The following is a 22,758-nucleotide window of genomic DNA, read 5'->3' as shown; positions in this document are numbered from 1 at the left end:
GCAGCAATCGCTCAACTAGACAACCACCTCAGATGTCAATCCTACGCTAAATAGTAAGGATAGATTCACACTTTTATAGTCTCTGGTATAACTCGCCTGGGGTTTGAACCCAAGACCTTCCGCATTGGAAGCAATTTTTTTTTTATTCCATAATAAATTGTTACATAACACCCAAACAACAAATAACTTTCGTTTAGAAGTAGGAAAAAAGAAAAGTGTTCAATGATTCAGTACCAACTATTATCTTTAAAAAAAAGGAAAGGTTCCTTTATCTTAAGATAATTATTAGGCTTCGATTTGGCAAAATGCATCTTTAAAAGCTCGGCATTCTTGCACTTGTGCTACAAAACCTAAAAATTTCCCTATTGAATTTTAAGGTACAATCGTGGACAAAATTAATGAAACAAAAGCATTTTTTCGTCATTTTTCAAACACGGTTAAAGGGTCAAATGGTCAATACTTATCCGGAGGATTTAGGTAGAGAGTATTAAGAATTTATAACAATATAATTCACGTCGTGGCCCTATTCGTCTTGACATCAGCAATGGTTAGCATGTTTTGAGAAGATTTAACAAAATACCAAATTTCCTTAGTCCGCTGTGAACATGTGAACATTTATATGAACATTTATTTACAAGTTCAAAATGCGCAACTCTAATATAACAACAACCAATGTAATTACTTGTGGTTGCCAAATTCGAATTTAGCCGTCCTGCTTCAATATATTTTGTCCAAGAGTGAATATGTTTAGAAAATGTGATGTGTACGGATTTCGTTGTGATTCCTCCAAAAAGTTGTTCATGCACCTTGACTGGCAAAAATCTATTGCTAGTCAGAAGATTTTTGTGTCTTTGCGTGCTTGACTTTCTGCAGGTTATGATCAGAAATATTGTAACAGCTTGAATCAGCTGTTAATTTGACTGTTTTGACAGCGTAACCCATAAACCTAAATGGTTTTAGGCTAAATTTGGAGATTGGTGGAATAGAGACCAGGGTAAAATGAAAATTGGGTGTACATATGACACGGGAAAATAGGTAAACTTAGGGGAATTTGTGTAGGATTTTGACTCAACTCAGAGAAAGAACGTTATGAGACAACTTATGCTAACCATGTTTGATTATTCAACAGCTTTATATTAGTATAAACTAGTCTATAAAGTCCGTGGAGAAATCCACTTAGGCAAAAGGTCAATAAAAAGAGAGTTTGTTTAGATGTTTTGCTGACGTCAACAGTGCAGTGCAGATAAAAAAATTCGCGAAATTTGTTTATTCTTTGCCTGTTATGTGTAAAGGTGGAAATGCTGGTTAAAATAATGTACAGGATAATATGTTCTCGACGAACGCTTAAGGAGATATCAGGGATTAAAAATCTTGCTGACGTCAGCAAAGACCCGTCAAAACCTTAAAAATTTTTTTTAGAAATTTGTATACCTGTTGCCTTCATCGTATAGATCTTGAAACGCTGATCAAGAAAATGTACAGGATCATGCGTCTTTGACAAATGGCTGCAGAGATACTAGAGTTTAAAGGTTTTTTGATGACGTCATCAACCCGCCCATTCCGAAACGGATTTGGGGACCTAGGTTAGGAAAAATTACCCAAATTGGTCCTAGGTGGTTCCTAGTTACCCACGCGGTGAAAAATCATTGACGTCACCACCTCGTTTCCAAGTTATTTGGCCTCAAATTTTAAGTGCACTGTAATGGCTTCATTAATTTAATATAGGATATTGACGTTAAAGTAGTGTTATTGACCGTTGCGCCGTAACGTCAGAAAATTTAACATATTAGACATGCAGGTTACTTCAAAGAAAATTTCGTTAAGATCAAAGGAAAATGAACATATCCACTTTGCCTGTTACAGACACACGGAACTGGCGTATTATTATATAGATAGTCGATAAGGCCCGTGGAAAAATCCACTTGGGCAGAAGGACAATGGAAAAATAGGCTGTTTTAGATATTTTGCTGACGTCAGCAGTGCAATTACAAAAATATTTGGCGAAATTTAGTTTATTCGTTGCCTGTACTGTGCAGAGGTTAAAACGTTGACCAAGAAAATGTATACGACCATGTCTTTTTGATAAGCGCTTAATGAGATATAAGGGTTTTAAAATTTTGCTGACGTCAGCAATGGCCAGTCAAATCCCCAAAAAAATTTTTTTAGAAATTTCTATACCTGCTGCCTTCATTGTATAGGTCTTGAAACGCTGATCAAGAAAATGTATAGGATCGCGTATTTTTGACAAACGGTTGCAGAGATATTAAGGTTTGAAGGTTTTTTGGTTACGTCATCAACCCGTCCATTCCCGAAACGGATTCGGGGACCCAGGTTTGGGAAACTTACCCAAATTGGTCCCAGGTGATCCCTAGTTACCTACGCAGGAGATGACGTCAGTTATTTCTACTCGTTTCCAAGTTATTTAGCCATAAATTTAAAAGTGCAATGCAATGGCTTCACTAATTTTAATATACTTTCCTTTGACGTCAATATTGCTTTAACGTCAAAGTTTGGTAATTTACAAAACAGATTTATAGACGATGCTTTATAGACTTTATCAAAGAAATTTTATCCACTTTGCAAAAGTCACAGACAGACAGACAGAACTAACGTATTATTATATAGGAGATTTTTGATGTCCAATGAAGTTGCTTAAGAGATTTAAAGTTGTTTGCGAAATCTATAACACGGACTAAACAACAATGTCCCTTTATCCCTCCATGTTTTTACCCTTAAGAAAGGTATCATTATCAAAAAATACAATATTTCTGTAATAAAAATTTGTATATTTCACTATACAACGATATAAAAATATCCTAATTTCAAACAAATATATACAAATGTTACACTTAGTTAAATTCCACGCATCTTTGTGCAGCATTATGAAAAGATTATTTTTACTAAACAATAAAAACTAGCTGGTTAGATGGTCATTCTGTCTTTGTACAAACTTGTAATACTACTTTCACATGTCTGATTGTAACATCATTTCAATGGTCTTCGCCTTGGCGAACTAAAAAAAAAAAAAATTATCACAATGTGTTTTATATTTTTAACAAAGCTTCAAGAACTTTTTAGAAGTATCACAGAATAATCAATGTCCTTTTAGATTTCACATCATAAATACCGCAATGATCTGAACAAGCGACCTGGGCGCTTAAACGAGGGAAGGGGTTAAAAATGCTGTGCGCTGTTTCTTCCTTGAATAATAAAACTGAACAAAAGATGTAACAAAATGAAGTTTAGTCTTTCTCTAGGGTTTTTTAGTTTTGCATTTTATACAACATCGATTTTCAAGTATGCGCCCAGTTTCTCAGGGTAATTTTCGATTAAGCGCCTCCTCTTATCAGGTGGGCGTTTATTTGAGGGAGCGCTTAAAAAATGATGGGCGCTTAATTGAATTATTACGGTATGGCAAAATCATGTCTCCTAAGCTTCATTCCTGTGTTTGGTTGTTGCAAAATGAACTCACGAATCAAGATGTAAAAGATTAATGATTTTCTTCGAATGAGGAAACTAGAAAACGTAACTTCTGTGTATTTCATCGATTCGCAACTCATGATAAATTTCTTACGAAAAAGAGAATACAGTCCTCTTAACCTGAACAGGTTATTAATTCGACACTTTTCTATAAAATAAGATAAATCAATTGCTTCATAATGAGTCGGTCTAAGTAGCCAAAAGTTGGACAATTTCATCAAAAACCTACCATGTGCTCTGAAATCGATCATCAACGGTTTCGCACTATTTCCCACATTAATATCTTTTGATATCATTTGTCCATCAGGAAACACAATTTTAATCGCATGTTGACCATGAAAAGCTTTAAATTTGAAATGGTTTTCATTCTCCTCCGCCAAACTCGGTAACAATACTTCCGTTGGAGTTTTCCATTTATGACGTAATGATAGATATTTCTTGCCTACTGCGTTTGGCTAAAATATATGAAAGCTGGAAGTTATTTGCCATCTGTTTTCAGATCCTATTTACACTTTTAAGACATCAGATTCCGTGCTAATATATCGGTGGTATAACCGAAAAAGAGGAACTTAGAGTCCTGGGTCATGTTCTTCCTCTAGGATCTTGGGTCATCGTTTTCAGGTATGTCCACTCTGGTCTCTTCAGCAACCATATGCCTAAACATGATGCGTTTCTGCGGAAGAAATAGTTTCTTCTATACAATAACCCTGTGAAGTATGAAGTTCATGCCAAGGTTAAATTTAATGGAGATGTCTCGCAGAAGAATAAGCATTACTTGTCAGTTTATCTCAGTTAAATTGTTTATTGTTTACCTGCAAGAATATCCTTAACTCCTATCAGAAAATAATGATATACATACCATGAAGTTATCTCCTTCAAACAAACACGTGTTATTACCACGCCAAGAATGTTTATCCCAAAACGACCAAAACACCATTCCCTGTACAGCTGGATGACTGAACGCTACTCTCATTATAATTTCTAAATTGTCTGCTCGTTTTTTTTCATCTTCTTCTTTAATATCTAATTCTGTTATCCAGATTGGTAAACCTGCTGTTGCGAGTATGTCTAGACGATCCTATAATCAAGCCGCATAAAATATGTGATTTCTCATGTTACTTTGTGTTCTTTTATGTGTCTATGCTATCAATCAATGCATATTTTGTCAGTTTTTTTATAAATAAATTCGATTCTGTATACTATTTTCTTCTTACCTTTATTATTTCAGGATGTACTGTACCCATAAAATGTCCTTGTACACCGATACCTCCGATTGGTACCTTTTTCTTCTGAAGCAATTGAATCATTTCAAGATAACTCTAAATGTTAAGCGATAGATTAATAATGTAAGTAATTGTTGCCATATTGACAAGGCCATTTTGAAGTTGAAGGGGTAAAATATTTACCTGTGTAAAATATGGCGCAGCAAAAACATCAAGTTCGTTTACGAAAAGAATTGTCTCTGGATCCATTTTATGAACAGCGTTGAACATCCATTGCCTAATACCTGAGCCTAACTCCTTTGCGAAGAAACCTCCCTGTAACATCTCATTATTAACATCCCAGTGCTGGAACCTAAAAGAAAAATGTTTCTTGCGGAGAATGTTTTGTTAACAAAAGAAGCAAATGATTTCTAAATTATTAAAACTTCTATACAGTATATGGGCACCTCCCCATAAGATTATATAAGGCAAAAACTCTTTTAACTCCAGAATATAAGACTCAAAACAAACTAAAGTCTTACCTTCCTTTGTATCTCCCTACCAGGTTATATAGTCGACTTTGGACCATCTTTTTCAACGCTGTACTTTTCATGGAAAGCAGCCATGAAGGTAGATGCTCCGGCAGAGCCCAGTATATGCAATGCCCACGTACAGACATTCTAAACAGAAGAAAATCTCATTTTCAACAGGGAAACGTGATAACCATAATTTATCACATGGAAAGAAACTATCATGTTTGTCAGCTGACATATTCATTGGTTGTAATATATAAATATTAAAGACTATATTTACCCCATTTTATCAAGGATATCCAACATTTCATCAACATTGTTGTAGTGCTTTAGTCCCTGTTAAAATATTGAAATACATAAAGACATTTTTAGCGTCTACAAATTATGGAGTATTAACCAAAATTAAGTTTCCTTAGAGTTAGAGTACGGGTAAGACCTTTATTTAGAAATTATACCGTTGAGCAAATTTATATAATGCAAAAAAGCATAAAATACGTTTTTCTTATAAGAAACAAAATAATTTTCCATTTCTTTTATATTTCCCTTGCAAATGATTTTTTCCCCTGTAAAAGAGATTTAATTTTCATGAGTACGTACATGGACGTAGTCCATAAGCTGGGTACGATTTGGACGACTCCAATGAAACAATAAAACTAATGATTGCTTCATACGCATTGGCATATTTTCGTCTTCATCGCTGTATACTGTACTCTTGAAACTTGGAGTGTATTTTAGGCAACTTATATGGTTGAAATTTTAAGAAATACTAGCTCAATAGGCCTTGTGAGAATATAACTATCGAGGATTTATTTCTAACAAAGCTTCCTACCTTTTGTTTTTCCATGTTCTCCCACTTCAACGAACTCTCCATGGTCGCCCACTCAAAATTATGCTTTATAAAATATCGATATTTCTTGTTTTCCTTCAAAGCTTTGTGATGGACAGAAGCACCAAAGCCAAAGTTAGGCAATAAAGAACGCACCTATATGATTATAGTACTTAAAGTTTTTTTTGTAAATGTTCATAAAAAAGATTACTATAAGCGAATGATGATCAGAAGTACCTCTAGTTTGGTTTTCTTTAAATCTTTTTCGCTGTATTGATGTCTGTCAAACATAACCCTAAGATTTCGATAAGTTACAATAAAAAACATTAAAGTAATATAGGTTTCGCATTATTAATGTTGAGATCTAGGGGTGAACGTTCTCAGAAATGGAAAGAAATTCTTTCCGCAAAGATCTAGAGGTAAACCGTCACAGAAATGACAAATTTTTATTCAAAGCACCTAAACGAGATTTTTTTTCGCAAAGATTTTCGTTCGAAAGAGAAATGCAAAAAGAAATATAATGTCACAAGTAAATAATGCAGGGCTTAAGACTTTTACTTTCGCAAATTTAACAAATAGTAGAAGTTTCCGTAAAATTTTCGTTGTTATTTATTTTTGCGATTAATGCCTACGGTCATATTTTGTGAAAACCTAATTTCGCGAAATTAATAATATGTTGCAAAAAACGCACAAGCTATTCACGCTGATAATTAATCCCGTTAAGATTCTTGTGCGAAATGACAAAATGTGTAACTGGAGAGCAGTATACAACTTTGATAAAGATTTAGCTTTGCTTTTTTGTATTCCTTCAAGCAGAAAAAACTGAAATATTTTATAACCTACAACGAAAGACCTTTAACATAACTTCATGTAATACCTGACGGTAACATCACGTGTCCGTGTCTTTTCAATTTTCATGTCATTCAATTCCTTCCAATTCTTGAGATGCTGTATCTGTTGCAGTACCATGCTGTCTACGTAAATATCTATATGCTTTTTAGGTCCTTGAAAGTATATGAAGACAAATCGGTAACTTCTTTCTTTAGGTAGATGAAATTGTGTATTCCAAAACACCCAGCCATCGTCTAAAATTCGAATACAACACGACCGTAAAATCACCAAGCTGGGAAAATTTGATATAAGTTGAAATGAACAATTTAGACATTCAGCGCGAAATTTAATACACGCAAAAAAAATTTTTACTTTTATTTTTCAAGTCTTATCAGCCTAATCCTTGATGAAAATTAACTAATGCCAAAAAGGAGTTAAGATCAACAAAATTATAGGCAGCGATTTATTCGATCCGAGAAATAGTTTTAATAATCCTAAAAAGTCGATTTTATAGAGACGCGATAATGTATTTATGTTGTGCAGTGATAATTATATATTATTTAAAGAACAGTGTTTGTTGTTATTATTTTATCATCTGACTTAACCACAATGTGTCGGTTTATCGGCCCTGCCAACAGGACACACAGAGATTCGTAAAATTGCAAATAAACATCGTGTGAATGTTGTCATGAGCGTATTGATGGAATATTTGGCCGGATACATTGAATACTTTATGAAATTACTTATAGCCTTTTTTGGTCAAGACAGCATTATATCAGTTAATTATCCAATAAGGCCTGGTTATTTCAATCAGGTTAGCCCCACGGGTCGAAGCTCAGAGACGGTATCACAATTCGAACTTCTATAATTTGAATAATCATATAAATCGAAAAAATTCTCCGGTCCCGTCCGAGTTTACTCTAAAATCCTTATAAAAAAATTTTTCCACAATCGAACGTTTTAATGAAATTCGAACTTTTCCAATAATCAAACTTTCTCGAGAATATCGAACCTTTTAACAATGGAACGTTCCCATAAAATTCGAATTTTTCAACAATCGATCGATTCTATTACAATGAAATAGAATGTTTGGAAAAGCTTTTGGAGTGACAAGGATGACTGTCCTGACGACCATCCAGTTTCGCCACCGTCGCAATACGAGACTGAAGACGCAATAGAGACTCTGAAGAAGCTGACGTTGTTTGAGACTAATACAAACCTTGATACACTGCTGTCGCAAATGTCCGATAAAATGAACCATAGAAGATTGATGAATGGGAGACAGAATAAAATCATGGATATTTATGAGAAAAATTAATAATTTAAAATTTGTAACACTTGTTTTACATGAAAATAGCAACTTACTTCTCAAATACTACGCGTCGTTTGTTGTCTCCATAGAATGTTACAACATTTATAATCAATAGCGCTGTAAACCCGTTAATACTTTTCTACCACATCCGGCCAAAAAAAGTCAAAATACTGTAAATTAAAAATTTTGAGGGGACCGGGTCATTTATGCGACACTGTTAGAACAAATTGTATTTTCGTTACTTTTGTAAAAAAAATCAAGCTCTGTACTACCAACAGAGAGTCACACGAATGAATGTTTTAATATTGATTTCTTTTCCGTTGTAAAATTTTATTATGTATAAATATATTCAAAATGTAAAATAAAATATGAAGCAAAAATCTTTATTGATTGACTCTGTTGGTAACACGTTGGTAACTTTCTTTAATTGCATGTGTTGACAAAACGCCCGAGAGTGGGAAATGCAACCAAATGGGAACAAGCCTTTAGTTCATGTTAGTAGCACACTAAAATCAAAGTGTGTCGATTGCTTTTCGAATGAAATATATTTCCTAAAAATGTTCATTGGAGTCAAGCATGCATGGTTTTAATAAAAACTTAATAGCTAATCATAGACTGTCAATTGTTATAAAAACCAATTAAAATCCACGTGTGCTTCCAGCGGGAAAAATAAAGTTATGAAAAGGTAACGTAAGTAAAAAAATCAGCGATCTACTTTTTCTTGCCAAATTAACGTAAAGTTTCCTACATTCGAACTTATGGAGAACGTTTATTTATTATTTCGACAGACATTTATCTACGCAGACACCTGGTAAGATTTTTTGCTTATTTTATACTCTTTGGAGGACACAATGACCAATAATATCCTGATTTGCACTCTATTTACATGTTCAAACTTCAAAATTTTAATATATTCTTTTTCCTGCCACAAAAAACAATTCGTAAATAACTTTGCCTACCTGATTTTTTCTCTCTTTTATTTCTTTCACTAACGGTAAACATTGTCACAGAAGAGGAAATTTTGTAGACATTGTTCTTTTTTTTTCGGTGTAAGTAAAAAAATTAGGTAGTTACATGTGTTTTTAAGAAGAGTGAACTTCAACTGAGGTGTTCCTAATTTTAGTCGGACAAAAAAACGTCACTCTTGAAAAAGATTCAAATAAAATCAGAAGAAAAAATTATGAAGGGGAAAACTGCCGACCGGGGAAAACAGTCTGCGAAAAAAATTGGACATTTGCAGAACAGTTAGTTACTTTTCTCACATATTTTTAAGACAAAATAAGACATCTTTTTTAAATCATGGATAAAGTATATTTGATAATATGTGTGGTTTTATTATAATACCTGAGAAGGTAAAACTTCTTTAACTATGGGACCGTGGAATATTGGAGGACCTTACAACACATTCTAATCACGACAAAAAAAGCATTTTGGAGACCAAAAACTGCGGACGTATGCAATTTTACTTTCTAGCTTGTTCGCAAAAGTACTCCTTTCGAAATTTTTTCTCGAGAATCTCGAGAATAAAATCTTTTGAGGTAACAGTAGCACAAGAAAAATAAAAATGAAATAAAAGTAATGAGACAAAAATAGCAAGAAGTAATAATTAATGACTTAAAACTCACTTTTTATGTATCTGTTTCTTTTTGCAAGTAGTCTTCTTTCCACTTTGCGATCAACAGTTGATTGCCATTTTATCCACAATTCGATTGAAGCCATTTCGTCTTCATTTGTGGCATATAGTAACCGCGTCCATCCTTGCACTTTATACAGCCCGTCAGAAATAACACGATTGCCTCAAAAATAATAACGATAAGAACGGTAACGCTGCTTGTAATGCTTCAAGGGTAGAATTCAGTTTTTCAAAGAGAGATTCCTTCGTTCTCTCGCTCAAAAACGCTTAAAATTTGGGCATCACAAGAATGACTGACGCGGCCTTATTTTGTTTTTTACGAGCGTATCCCGTCTGCATGTTGAAAATGGTAGCTTTTATTCCTGTGATCTTTCCCCTATTTTTTAAAAACCAGGGAGGGGGGTATTAAATCGAAGCCTATAATCATAGTAATAACCCCTGTCCAACTAAATTTCATATCATCTTGCTAACAGGTGGGCAAGAATGCAGGAAAAAGCGATGCCGGCAATAGAGTCGACCCCCTGTGGACTTATCTAATGACTGGCACTGCTTTAAAATGACAAAATTCTTTTTTTTTTGGCAACACAAAAAAGATATGAAATGATTTTACGGAGGGGGTTGTTACAGGGGGTTCTTACATATACATAAGTACACTAATTCAACATATTTTGCCTTATTTTTGGCTGTATAAGCTTGTAATTATCTGATTCGATATGGGAGAGTTGGTTATTAAATTACATTCTCTTGCCTTCATATTTTACAGTCTGACATCAAAACTACCCGATAGCAGTTTTATTACATGAACCTAATATAAGAAAAAAATTCTACCGTAAAGAAAGGAAAAGCTTTTGTTGCAGCATTTATTTTCCAGTCACCAAGGGGAAAAAACGAATGCTCAATGTTATGAAAGTTTCAGGTTTATTTGCATTGTCATGGTATTAAACTAATACTAGTCGTTAACCCGTCGAAAAGTCCCAACCTTGAAATAAAAGCTTAAAATATCGCATTTCGTGTGTCCGTAGCACGGCTATATAATCGGGCGAAGACAGATTACGGGTTTTAACATATAAACTAGTCTTTAGCCTGTGAAAAATCCGTGGGAGATTGCCCGGTACAGCAAAGTCGATAAAACTATATCGCATTTATTTATTTGTAGCTTCAAGATTGTGTGCGCGGTTAACAACATTACAAACAGACAGACGGACTACGACTATTATTGAATAGTTGAATAGTTGAACCCGTCATAGTATAGCATGGAAAGTCTCTGATTTTAATTTCGTTTACGTGCTGGGTTTAACTTTCGCAGGGTTATTGTACGCGTCTGGCATTTCTTTCACTTAAGGATAATTTTATTAGCGTCGTTTTAATTATTAATAGGGCAGAAATTGTGTAACATTGTAAAAGATGCTTTTTAATCTCCCAACAAATAATTTTTTTTATTTTTTTTTGTTTTTTTGCGTATCAATGCAGCCCATAGCCAGATAACTAGCACTGTTGTCGAGACACTGAGTCTAGTTGAAAATACAATAGAGTAGCGTACTGACGTGTGTTTTTCCAACTTCTTAATACAACAAGCGCCGTAATAGGAAACTTTAACTGAAGTTACTTCGCAGGACAAAACGCTTACCAACATGCTGGCCAGGTCCTTCCTCATTCACATTTCTATTTGTACATAAGCCACAATACTTGCCATGTCGTGGCTTGTAGGGGTTTCTATACATTGACTTGTGACTAGCCTCATCGCCCTGGCAAGACCAATAGAGCAATGTCCCTCCTTTATCAGCCCGTTCAAAATCATTATTACGAAATAAATTTCTGTTAGAATCTAGAAAAAGATATGAGAATTAATAAAAAATATAGCCAAATAATTTAGACAGAATGAATGTGAAAATGAGAGATATTTTTTATGGTATTTTCTAGGTTGTCTGGACTGAATTTTGAAATAAGTCAAGAATGGAATTTTGCATGGGCAGTGAGATATTTCAGGAATGTTAATTGCAAAGGTATGTAATTTATGGAATTTTACCACGCAGCTTAGGCGTGTTATTTATGGTGACACTTATAGGACTTCTGCGCCACCTTTTTATTAAGCAATTCTGAGATTTAAGTTTCTCAATTTTAAGTTGAAATATTAGATTTCTAAAAGAAAGTTGAACACGTCAAAAAAACTGATAAATCCACCATAAGCGATTGATGGAATGCAGACGATGTTTTGATTTCTTAAAAGTTGCTTAAACGCATAAAAATGACGTACAATCCGCAGTTTAATGTTTTTGTGGTTAATATATATTTTTGACGTTTGCACAAATGACGTCATCATAGGCATTGAAGTCGCCGAAAATTTTAATGAAATCCACGGGAGTAAACGTTGTACTTGTTTGCTAATTATTACACACAGTCAGGATTGACATTTTAATAAAAGCTAAAAAGTAAGAATAAAAAGCAGAATTGTAAACAAAATTGTTTGATAGAGATTATTTATTTAACTAATACTTGTTTTGATAACGGGACTTGCAGCTATATATTGACGTTTGTTTTCTTCGGTAATAATGTTACCGCTTCCATCGCTGTTTTCTTCATCGTCGTATAGTTGACCTGTAAAAGAGGATTTAGCTTCACAAGGGCTTCAAAAACAAACAAAACATCAAATAAGATTGATGTGTATATCTCTTATCTTTTATGCCATTGGAGCTTAGCTTAAAAATTTGTTCGAAAAGTAAGCAATGTTTTATTTGCCGACAGATCAATAAAACGTAAGACTCTTGTCTTGTTTGTAATACGAAACTCACCAACTAAGCTATAGATTTTTAAGCGGTTTGTACAGTGTTCGTGATTTTTAAGCTTTGATAGTGAAGTCGGCAGCACCAGCTTTAACTTATCTCCAGTAATACACGTGTGATTACATGCTCCGAACACTTGCTCGTGAAGTTTTTTCGCTTTTTTGTAACAAACTTTAACAGGATTTCGAGCTTTAGGCACATTTGTTTTTACAGCGACTTCAGGAAATAAACTTGGAGTTTCGGTATCATTATATCCAGGACATTTAAATAAGCAACCAAGAAACGTTAAATCTAAGATATTTAAGAAATAAAAGTGTAAAATGTAATTATTTAATTGCGTTATCTATGAATTATTAGAAAAAGAAGTTAGTTATAAAATAAACAAATAAACAAATAAAAGTAACGATCAATTTAGTACACACAGTGAAGCATTCACGGGCAGCTAGATATGTTTGTGGATAGCAAGAGAAAGTTAAAATTGGTATTTCTTAATTTTGCTACACCAGGTTAAAAATGATGAACATTCAAGAAAAACTTAAAAGTATCTTCAAGCCGTTTACTTTAGCTCTAAAACGAAAGAACACCAAAATTTGTAATAATTTTAATACGTTTTTTTTTTTAATTTACTTTTTCAGTGTTTTTAATTTTCTTTAAAGATTTTACGAAATAGATAAAATATTTAAAATCCTCGTCAAAAACACAATAAATTCTGTAACCTTCAAAAAATTTTTCTGAGTAAACAAGGTGAATGTTTATTTAATAAGCTATGGCACGCTGACCTCTTATTGAAAGCGAGGTAGCAAGAATAGAACTAAAACTGCACCTTTTTTAGGTTTAGGATTAAATTTCCTAAAAATTGTGAAATTTGGGTAAAATTATTGCCTAAAATAACTTAGTAATATTATATAAGATTAACCAACCGCAAACAAAATTTCACAATACACAAGTTAATTGAGCTCTTACCTTTTGGTAACGAAAATGCCAACGTTACGTAATACCAATAGCATATGACGATAGTGATAAAAAGCAGTCTTGGCATCTCATGTCATCATATGATCAATCAGATGCAATTTTTCTATCTCACGGGAATTCTTTAAAATATATTGCTTTTTTACTAAAATATATTTTAAATACTAGTACGTGTTTTTGTTATTTTATTTAAATATGGACAAAAGCGTCAAACGGTCAATGCTCAGGGGTCAGCAAGCCGCAAGGTCATTACTATTGCACATACGTAAGCCAGGGAGACAACGTTTAATTTTTTCTAACTATATTCTCTGCGTTTGGCCCCACGAAGTCGCGGAAATTCGTGGAAAATTGCCATGCTGATGTCAGGAACAGTTCAAGAGTTTGGATTTAACCAAATAACCTATAAAACCTAAGTCGTAAGTTCACTCCTAACATTGACAAATTTAAAGTGTAAATATCAAATGTAGGTGTAAATTTACTCATGCCTGTGATTTCTTGGTGTCAATTATTTTGCCAAAAAAATAATTAAATTATTATTTTTAATTTTTTTGGGTGTCTACTCAATGACATGCAGTTTCTTGTAATTACACATAAGTTGGTGGTGAAATGTCGTTTACTGCAATAGTTAGATGTTAAGAACTTAATTTTAAGGAGCATAAGTTGAGAATAATTTATGAAATCAGTTAAAACTTTCAAATTTTCGATATTTTGTTACAATATTTTTGAATCAGAGTGTTTAGCAGGACCATGTAATTGGGCATTCTAGAATGCCAACATAATTCATGGGAAACATTGTAATTTCTGATTTGATAGCATAACACTTACAGAATGTTGAAAAAATGAACACTTTCTCAAACGCTTTTTTATATCAACCAGTGCCAGCTGTTTTTCCTTGTTTTTCAATTCTAACTTAAAATATTATTTGCAATCCGGAACTTTTTGCACAAATTGGCATTGTTTTTGTGCAAAAATGAAAAGATCTGAACCATTCATATAACTAACTAGAAGAATTTACAAAAAAATTAAAAAAAATATACGTTCACTATTCTAATAGATGATAATCGCTAGACATGGTGACGTCACGCGAAAGAGCTAATGTCTTTTTTGTTAAACTGAAGTCGTACGAGGATTTGACACACAAAAGTTTTTCTCGTGTCCAAAATATAATACACGGAAATTTTTTGTCTCATCTTCACCCTCTGCTCCCACACATCTTTCTAGGTAGTCAAAGACATCTATACCTAATAGGGTTAAAAATCATTTTAAGAAACATAACAACGAGAATAATTGATATTTGTGTTTGAAGAATTATCAGTTTTCGTATAATATAATTTGATATGACGAAATAAAAATATATTTTTTAAATTGTCTGGCTTGCTGAAATTTATTAAAAACGAAATTATAATCCCACGTAAATTGCACTATCGCAGTATTGCGATAGAACTATTTAAGACCTTTGTTCTCTCAGACTCAAGTGTTGTTGTTTTTATGTCTTGTTGTCTTGACCGAAGACACAATATAATTTAGACAAGTAAGAAGACAGATAAAATGTAAAACCAGGTAAGCATAAATTTTATATCCAAACAAAATTTAAAGTGTATGTTCCTTTACTTCTTGGAAAAGAAATAGTTGTCGCTTCTTATATTCAGGTGGGTTGCTTTTAAGTTTTTTCCCGCAGTTATGATAAAGTCGCAAACAAAAGGTAACAAGATTTTAAAATGGCGCAAATTTATCAAAAAATTTCTTATCCAGAATATGGTACAGGAGTATACTCGCGTTAAACGAGACCTTGTATAAATGGTACTATTGCTAAATGTCACTGTTGGCAAATGTACCAGTTATCTGAGGCCTGATGAACTTCTTTACTAAATTAAACCAGAAAAACGTTTGTGTTTGTAATCAACAAGTGGGACTTTTTTACAAATACCTTTTTAAATAATTTGCATTTTACTTTATTTAAAGAACAATAGTCGCATTCGCATTGCAAGTAAAGATCTGGTGCTTGCCTACACCCGAATGTACATAGTGAAAAAAGACGCAAAAAAATCTGCAATAGATAAATGTTTTTCCCTTGCCTGAAATTTTGCTGCTTTGAGGATTTTTTTTTTTCAAAAAAGTTAAGCGTGAAATCTTTTAGGACTTCAACATAGGTGCTACTAAAATTTAGTTAGCAACTCCGGGAAAATAGTAGTTGTCGGTAACATGAGTTGTTATATGGATTGATGGAAAATAAGATGAACAGATGCTTATCATATAAAAATAAAGAAATAGTTGAGTTCCAATGATTTGACTATGTAATAAATGCAATCATTAAGCATAGCTATGTTTTCAGTAAAAAGCTAAGCCGTTTAAAAAACTTAACATGCCTCACAACTCATGATATATTTAGAACCGAGGTATTGCTATACAGTTGCTTAAAGTTTAACAAAGTGTTGTGTTTGTTGCTTATGAAAATATTACCTCTGAAATGTGGCACATAAACACATGTGACGAAGAACGACCACCGCTTTTACAAACCAGGCAAACAATTTCTTAAATGGGTCATACCTTATTAATTTAGAAACTTCACATTCTGTATGACTCACATGTTTAAAAATTATCTGCTAGTAAGGATAGTGCGTCAAATAATAAACAGATTAAGTTTTGCAAAAACAGCAATCACTGGAACATAAAAAATAAAGAGAAGAAACATACTAACTTAAAAAAATAAAGATTATCTTTACCAATCTTCTTGCACAGATTCATGCTAAAACCAAGATGTAAAGATCTATTTAAGACGTTTGTAGTTGAGCATGATATTAAGAATGTTGGTTACGCTTCATTGCTTTCTCGTATTTGCTGGGTTTGGTGCTTTCAAAAATCTATCAATAGCAGAAATCTTTCTCCTGCTGTTAGTTTTATATTACTGTTTTCATCCAAGTAGCTTCATATTGTAAAGAAATCGCCAAGTTAATGCTTAAAAAAGCCTTCCAATGCTCCAGCAGGTTTAAAAGTGATAGAGTCAATAGTTTTTAATAGAACTGTAATTTTTTTTCGAACGCTTTTATAGGAAATTCTGAAAAAAATGTCTTAGAATGCCTAGATTTTGTTTTTTTAAGATTAAAAAGAAATACAGGATAAAAAATGGCACAATAAAAAGCAACGTAATAACTTCAATACTTTAATTTTCACTTTCTTCTTTTAACCTACCAAAGTCACCTTAATAATTACAAGTAGCTATTGTTAGCTACAGAATAAATCCTTTTCTAAGAAGAACTTTTTTTTGTTTATTCATGACTTACTTTAACATATTTATTGATGTATTTCTTTTTCCTTTTTCTTTACCCATGTTTAAGCATGGAGGTATAGTTAAAAAATAAAAGCTGTAATGTGATAAAAAATATTTTTTTAAAATTATTATTATTTTTTTTTTTTACCAAAAAAAATTACAGTCTCAAGTAACTTGGAAAACTCAGATAATTATGTCTGCTTCTGAGCATGTACTTTCAGTTCTGCATAAACTTTGAAGAAAGCCTTAAAAAGAAAATGGAAGAGTTTCTTCCCTTTAAACTGTTTGAAATGTGTTGTGAGTAAATTTGTAGTCGAAATAATTTTTTGAGGCATAATATGAACGTCGCAATTGAGCAAATAGAATCGTTAAAATTTAGGGAATTTGGATGGAGACATGAAATTGTTGGTTACTTAACGTTTTTATGCCTCTCTGTTTGAAAATGATATTTATTGATTGAGTGCTTCAAAAAGAAAATTTGTTTCGATCTTAAGTAAGCCTTCAACTTTCTTTTGTCGAAATGCTCTTCTTTTTTACTTTTTTATATCTAAAAATTATTACAAAGTATTGAACTTACATCAGCTCGATGGTAGTTCAAAATACGCGTTATTTATATGCAATTATACGGCCCAAATTTTGTCAACCCCAAGAGATATGAAATTTTTAGTAGGTGACAAAAATTTGGTCTGGGGAAAAATTTGGGCTGGCAAAAGTTTCAAAGGCAACGTTTTGGCTGTTTTTTACATTGTTGTTAGTTTGTGTTAGCTACATATGTGCCAGCCATACCTCTGTTAGCTGCTACACTTGTGTCGGTTACACTTGTGTTGGTTACGCTTGTGTTGGTTACACTTGTGTTGGTTACACTAGGGTTGGTTACGCTTGTGTTGGTTACGCTTGTGTTGGTTACGCTTGTGTTGGTTACACTTGTGTTGGTTATGCTTGTGTTAGTTACACTTGTGTTGGTTACACTAGTGTTGGTTACACTTCTGTTGGTTACGCTTGTGTTGGTTACACTTGTGTTGGTTACACTTGTGTTGGTTACACTTGTGTTAGTTACACTTGTGTTGGTTACACTTGTGTTGGTTACACTTGTGTTGGTTACACTAGTGTTGGTTACACTTGTGTTGGTTACACTTGTGTTGGTTACACTTGTGTTGGTTACACTTGTGTTGGTTACACTTGTGTTGGTTACACTAGTGTTGGTTACACTTGTGTTGGTTACACTTGTGTTGGTTGCACTTGTGTTGGTTACACTTGTGTTAGTTACATCTGTGTTGTTTACACTTGTGTCAGTTACACTTGTATTGGTTACACTTGTGTTGGTTACACTTGTGTTAGTTACATCTGTGTTGTTTACACTTGTGTCAGTTACACTTGTATTGGTTACACTTGTGTTGGTTACACTTGTGTTGGTTACACTTGTGTTGGTTACACTTGTGTTGGTTACACTAGTGTTGGTTACACTTGTGTTGGTTACACTTGTGTTGGTTACACTTGTGTTGGTTACACTTGTGTTGGTTACACTTGTGTTGGTTACACTTGTGTTAGTTACATCTGTGTTGTTTACACTTGTGTCAGTTACACTTGTATTGGTTACACTTGTGTTGGTTACACTTGTGTTAGTTACATCTGTGTTGTTTACACTTGTGTCAGTTACACTTGTATTGGTTACACTTGTGTTGGTTACACTTGTGTTGGTTACACTTGTGTTGGCCACACTTGTGTTGGTTACACTTGTGTTGGTTACACTAGTGTTGGTTACACTTGTGTTGGTTACACTTGTGTTGGTTACACTTGTGTTGGTTACACTTGTGTTGGTTACACTTGTGTTGGTTACACTTGTGTTGGTTACACTTGTGTTGGTTACACTTGTGTTGGTTACACTAGTGTTGGTTACACTTGTGTTGGTTACACTTGTGTTGGTTACACTTGTGTTGGTTACACTTGTGTTAGTTACATCTGTGTTGTTTACACTTGTGTCAGTTACACTTGTATTGGTTACACTTGTGTTGGTTACACTTGTGTTAGTTACATCTGTGTTGTTTACACTTGTGTCAGTTACACTTGTATTGGTTACACTTGTGTTGGTTACACTTGTGTTGGTTACACTTGTGTTGGTTACACTTGTGTTGGTTACACTAGTGTTGGTTACACTTGTGTTGGTTACACTTGTGTTGGTTACACTTGTGTTGGTTACACTTGTGTTAGTTACATCTGTGTTGTTTACACTTGTGTCAGTTACACTTGTATTGGTTACACTTGTGTTGGTTACACTTGTGTTAGTTACATCTGTGTTGTTTACACTTGTGTCAGTTACACTTGTATTGGTTACACTTGTGTTGGTTACACTTGTGTTGGTTACACTTGTGTTGGTTACACTTGTGTTGGTTACACTAGTGTTGGTTACACTTGTGTTGGTTACACTTGTGTTGGTTACACTTGTGTTGGTTACACTTGTGTTAGTTACATCTGTGTTGTTTACACTTGTGTCAGTTACACTTGTATTGGTTACACTTGTGTTGGTTACACTTGTGTTAGTTACATCTGTGTTGTTTACACTTGTGTCAGTTACACTTGTATTGGTTACACTTGTGTTGGTTACACTTGTGTTGGTTACACTTGTGTTGGCCACACTTGTGTTGGTTACACTTGTGTCTGTCAAACCTCTGTTAGCTGCTACATTTTTGTTTGTTTGTCAGATTCCCATCAGTTAAATTTATGTCAGTTAACTTTTTCTTTTTAGACTGGTGTTAGTCTTGTGCTTGTGAAACTTGTGTTCGTTAAACTTCTGTTTGCTGGATTAGTTTTAGTTAAATATGTGTTAACTGGACTTGTGTTAACCACCTGCTTGTTAGACTTATAATAGCTAACACAAGTCTGTGCTAACCAGATTTGTGTTAGCTATTTTTGGCTGTTAAGTTTATTGTAAAAAATAGTCAAAATGAGCTATCTTGACCCTTTCTTGACAATATTTTGGATATTGGGATTGTTGTTCTATGTGCTCATTGAAATTATAATACCTAGCTACCTTTATTTTAAAATGTGGAAAAGATAATGAAATTATATCAAACTAAAATACATTGATTGGCTGTAGTAACAATAAAATTTCAAGTATTTTTATTTCTACAAAAAGTATTTTAGTATCTCTTGGGGCTATGTAACTTCTCAATACAGTACCCAGCCTGAACTACCGTTGTCGTGTTTTTATTTTCTTTAATCCAAACAATTTCAAAGTCATACTTTTTGAAAAACCCTAATTTGTAGGATGACTATTTTTAGGCGTCAAATATTTTAATTTTAGGTTTTTAGGAGTAAAAAATTTTAGACTAAAAAAACATGTAGCTAGTCAAATACATATAGCTATATAGAATGACGGAAAACGCAAATACTCCTTAGAAATTACTTTCGTAGATCTTCATATGAAACTGGAAGATTTGAAATTTTTATTTTCTATCAATTTGATATGGGATTTAAAGAAAAGGCTGACTTTGTGGTAGCATTCGTTGAACAAATTAAGTATTTACACACGTGTATATAAGTACACCTTCATCTTATATTTACAGTTAATTACAAGTATACAATAAATATATACAATAATCTTGTAGCATTTTATATTAATTTCTCAAAAGTTTATTTTTTTCTTTATAAAAGAAGGGAAAAACAAAGGAAACCAAAGCATCTAAGAAACTGGACAAAACATAGAAAAAAATTGAAATAGTTTAATTCTTGGCTCTTATATATTATATATTTTTTATGAAGAAAAATGAGTTGAGAGAACTTGTTAAACTTTTTTGGACTTATTAAACTTTTTAAAAAAATTATTTTTCAAAAAAAGGAGCTTTATTTACAAAATATAATATAAATCCCATAACTATATAAATTATTACACATGTACTATTACCAAAATAACCAAAAATCAAAGGTAACATGCATAATCATTCATTGTAAATTTTCTATGTGAGAGTCGTGGTGCAGCCATCACACAATTGTGGTTTAAAAGCATATCTCGTAATTCGTGTAGTTGCTGTTGTAACATTTTAATTTCGGTTTCAACTTGATAATTTGCTGCTTCTATTTCTTTCACATCCTACAAAGAAATTATATTATGGTATAAATGAGGGTACTGTTATTTCTTGTATTTTAAATTTTACAATGCACCTCATGCATTTACAAATGTTTATGCTTCTGGCTGCCAAAGGGAGTTTTATTTTTTTTGTTTAAGTTTTAGGTTAGTGTGTGTATCGCAAGATATTACCTTTTCTAAGTAGGTGATTCTATCTTTTTGCTTTTGTCTGCATCTTCGTGCTGCTAGTCTGTTTTTCTCACGTTTCAATTCTCGCATTTCTGGAGTTTCTTCAAGAAGTTGTTTGGCTTCTTCAGTGACGTGTAAGTTGATCTACAAATGTTGAATATGTTATTCAAAAAAACAGTTCACAAACCTGACACTGAATTTTCAATGCCCTAAATTGATACACTTATTATATAAACCCTATAAAAAAGGACTTAAGTTCTTAATAATTGTTCTCAATATTTAGTTATTTTAATTAGACTACTTATTTAGGTTTTCTATTTTGTTTGAGGTTTTAACTTGTTACACTTACATTAGGTGAAAACTGTTCTAATTTTTCTTCTAATGATTCCCCACTCTTCGATTGTCTGCCAGGTTGATCGCTCCCTTCTGGACTAAGTAAAGGTTCGGAATATTCCATCACCTGCTCTAACTCTTCATTCGATGCTGTATCCCACGAATCAACAGAAAAATCATCTTCGTCCTCTTCTACTTTAATCGAATCAATATGATCCATCATTTGGGGTAGCAAGGTATCACGGATGAGAAACCGTTTTTTTTCGAATAACTAAAAAGACATAGACTAGGTCATTGCTCATTCTTATTATATTATATAAGTTGCATCACTGGGAAATTTTTTTTAAACAAATTTGTATATGTTAATCAGACTTTGCTAGCTACTTTTTATCTGGTTATGCCCTAGAAAGACCACTTTAACCTCTACTGATGTATGTTAATGTATTTGGACTCGTGAATAAAATGTTTATATAATTAATAAATGCTTATATGAATAAGATGTTGGCAGTGCACTTAACATTCGCCATCTTGTTTGTTATTGTATTTTATACGCATGCGCAAAGACAAGCGACGATTGTGCTGACTCTTTCCAACTTAAAATGCAAAAGAAAACGTGCCAGTTGTATCATCCTTTTACGCGATGGTTAATTTATACGTCGCTGTGATCGAAATTTGAAATGTCAGAAACACATGAATTTACTTTTTGTTTTCGTTTGGCTAGTTAATGCAAAGTTTGAATTGAAAAAGTTTACTACCCTATTTTGATATTTGTGGAAAAAAGTCTAAACACAAAAGCTACTCGTAAACAAAAAAAATCTTAGTGTCAAAAGCTAAGCTAGCAAGTAACTCTACACTTATTGTAGACATACAATATATGGTTAGTCCAAAGGCAAAACGAAGTCACGTTACTCTATATATATATATCAGTCTTTATAAACTAACATGTATAAAAAGCAGACTTACGGGTGTCAATAAAGTTAGCGTCATTGGTCCGTTAATTTCTTGGAAACGCGTCGTAAGTAAAATATTTTATAATAAAACCAAAGCCAGCTTGGTTCAGATGTGTACTTGTTAATGGTCATTCAGTTTATGTTGAAATCACCATCCTTCAGTCTTACTTATAACTATCTTCCATCCCACGTGCAATCATAACAGAGACATGAGTTAATGTTATTTATAGAAAACACAATAACTGACTGTTAATTGCCCCCGCATTATATTATAACATGTTGCCATGGAGATGTTTTTAAAATGGTATTACTTGTACATCTATGGCTATGTTATTTTTTTTTTCATACAGCTTTCTGATGTCAGCAAAACATGATAAAGTTGTAAGTGT

At 33.1% G+C, this 22,758-nt stretch overlaps 2 protein-coding genes across 2 annotated transcripts; both read right to left on the bottom strand.

Annotated features, from left to right (window-relative positions):
* Positions 1-2,765: 2,765 nt before the first annotated feature.
* On the bottom strand, positions 2,766-13,732 carry LOC130641875 (uncharacterized). The gene is made up of 15 exons (XM_057448879.1): positions 13,561-13,732; positions 12,607-12,888; positions 12,311-12,412; positions 11,445-11,642; positions 9,810-9,980; positions 6,919-7,126; positions 6,279-6,336; positions 6,045-6,197; positions 5,496-5,551; positions 5,225-5,362; positions 4,887-5,055; positions 4,695-4,799; positions 4,340-4,558; positions 3,710-3,935; positions 2,766-3,013 (listed from the first exon to the last, which is right to left on the bottom strand). Exons 1-15 carry the CDS (start codon positions 13,634-13,636, stop codon positions 2,991-2,993), a joined length of 2,184 nt encoding a protein of 727 aa, XP_057304862.1. The 5' UTR covers positions 13,637-13,732; the 3' UTR covers positions 2,766-2,990.
* A 6,591-nt stretch (positions 13,733-20,323) lies between these two features.
* On the bottom strand, positions 20,324-22,537 carry LOC130641874 (cyclic AMP-dependent transcription factor ATF-2-like). The gene is made up of 4 exons (XM_057448878.1): positions 22,383-22,537; positions 21,436-21,690; positions 21,090-21,230; positions 20,324-20,921 (listed from the first exon to the last, which is right to left on the bottom strand). Exons 1-4 carry the CDS (start codon positions 22,404-22,406, stop codon positions 20,751-20,753), a joined length of 591 nt encoding a protein of 196 aa, XP_057304861.1. The 5' UTR covers positions 22,407-22,537; the 3' UTR covers positions 20,324-20,750.
* Positions 22,538-22,758: the final 221 nt, after the last annotated feature.

This window comes from Hydractinia symbiolongicarpus, chromosome 4, assembly GCF_029227915.1.
Source record: "Hydractinia symbiolongicarpus strain clone_291-10 chromosome 4, HSymV2.1, whole genome shotgun sequence".
Lineage (NCBI taxonomy): Eukaryota > Metazoa > Cnidaria > Hydrozoa > Anthoathecata > Hydractiniidae > Hydractinia > Hydractinia symbiolongicarpus.
Note: the sequence above shows the minus strand (reverse complement) of the source record. Positions and strands in the feature narration are given on the sequence as shown.

Bases quoted from the DNA above. Each gene is read 5' to 3' on its own strand.
- LOC130641875 (XM_057448879.1), bottom strand. From the start codon at position 13,636: ATGCCAAGACTGCTTTTTATCACTATCGTCATATGCTATTGGTATTAC. The intron at 7,127-9,809 runs GTGAGTTTTAAG...TTCGAATTTTAG, and splicing joins AAGAAACAGATACATAAAAA to ACGATGGCTGGGTGTTTTGG. The intron at 4,800-4,886 runs GTAAATATTTTA...CTTAACATTTAG, and splicing joins CTGCGCCATATTTTACACAG to AGTTATCTTGAAATGATTCA.
- LOC130641874 (XM_057448878.1), bottom strand. From the start codon at position 22,406: ATGACGCTAACTTTATTGACACCC. The intron at 21,231-21,435 runs GTAAGTGTAACA...CAACATTTGTAG, and splicing joins TAGAACAGTTTTCACCTAAT to ATCAACTTACACGTCACTGA. The intron at 20,922-21,089 runs GTAATATCTTGC...ATTTCTTTGTAG, and splicing joins GAATCACCTACTTAGAAAAG to GATGTGAAAGAAATAGAAGC.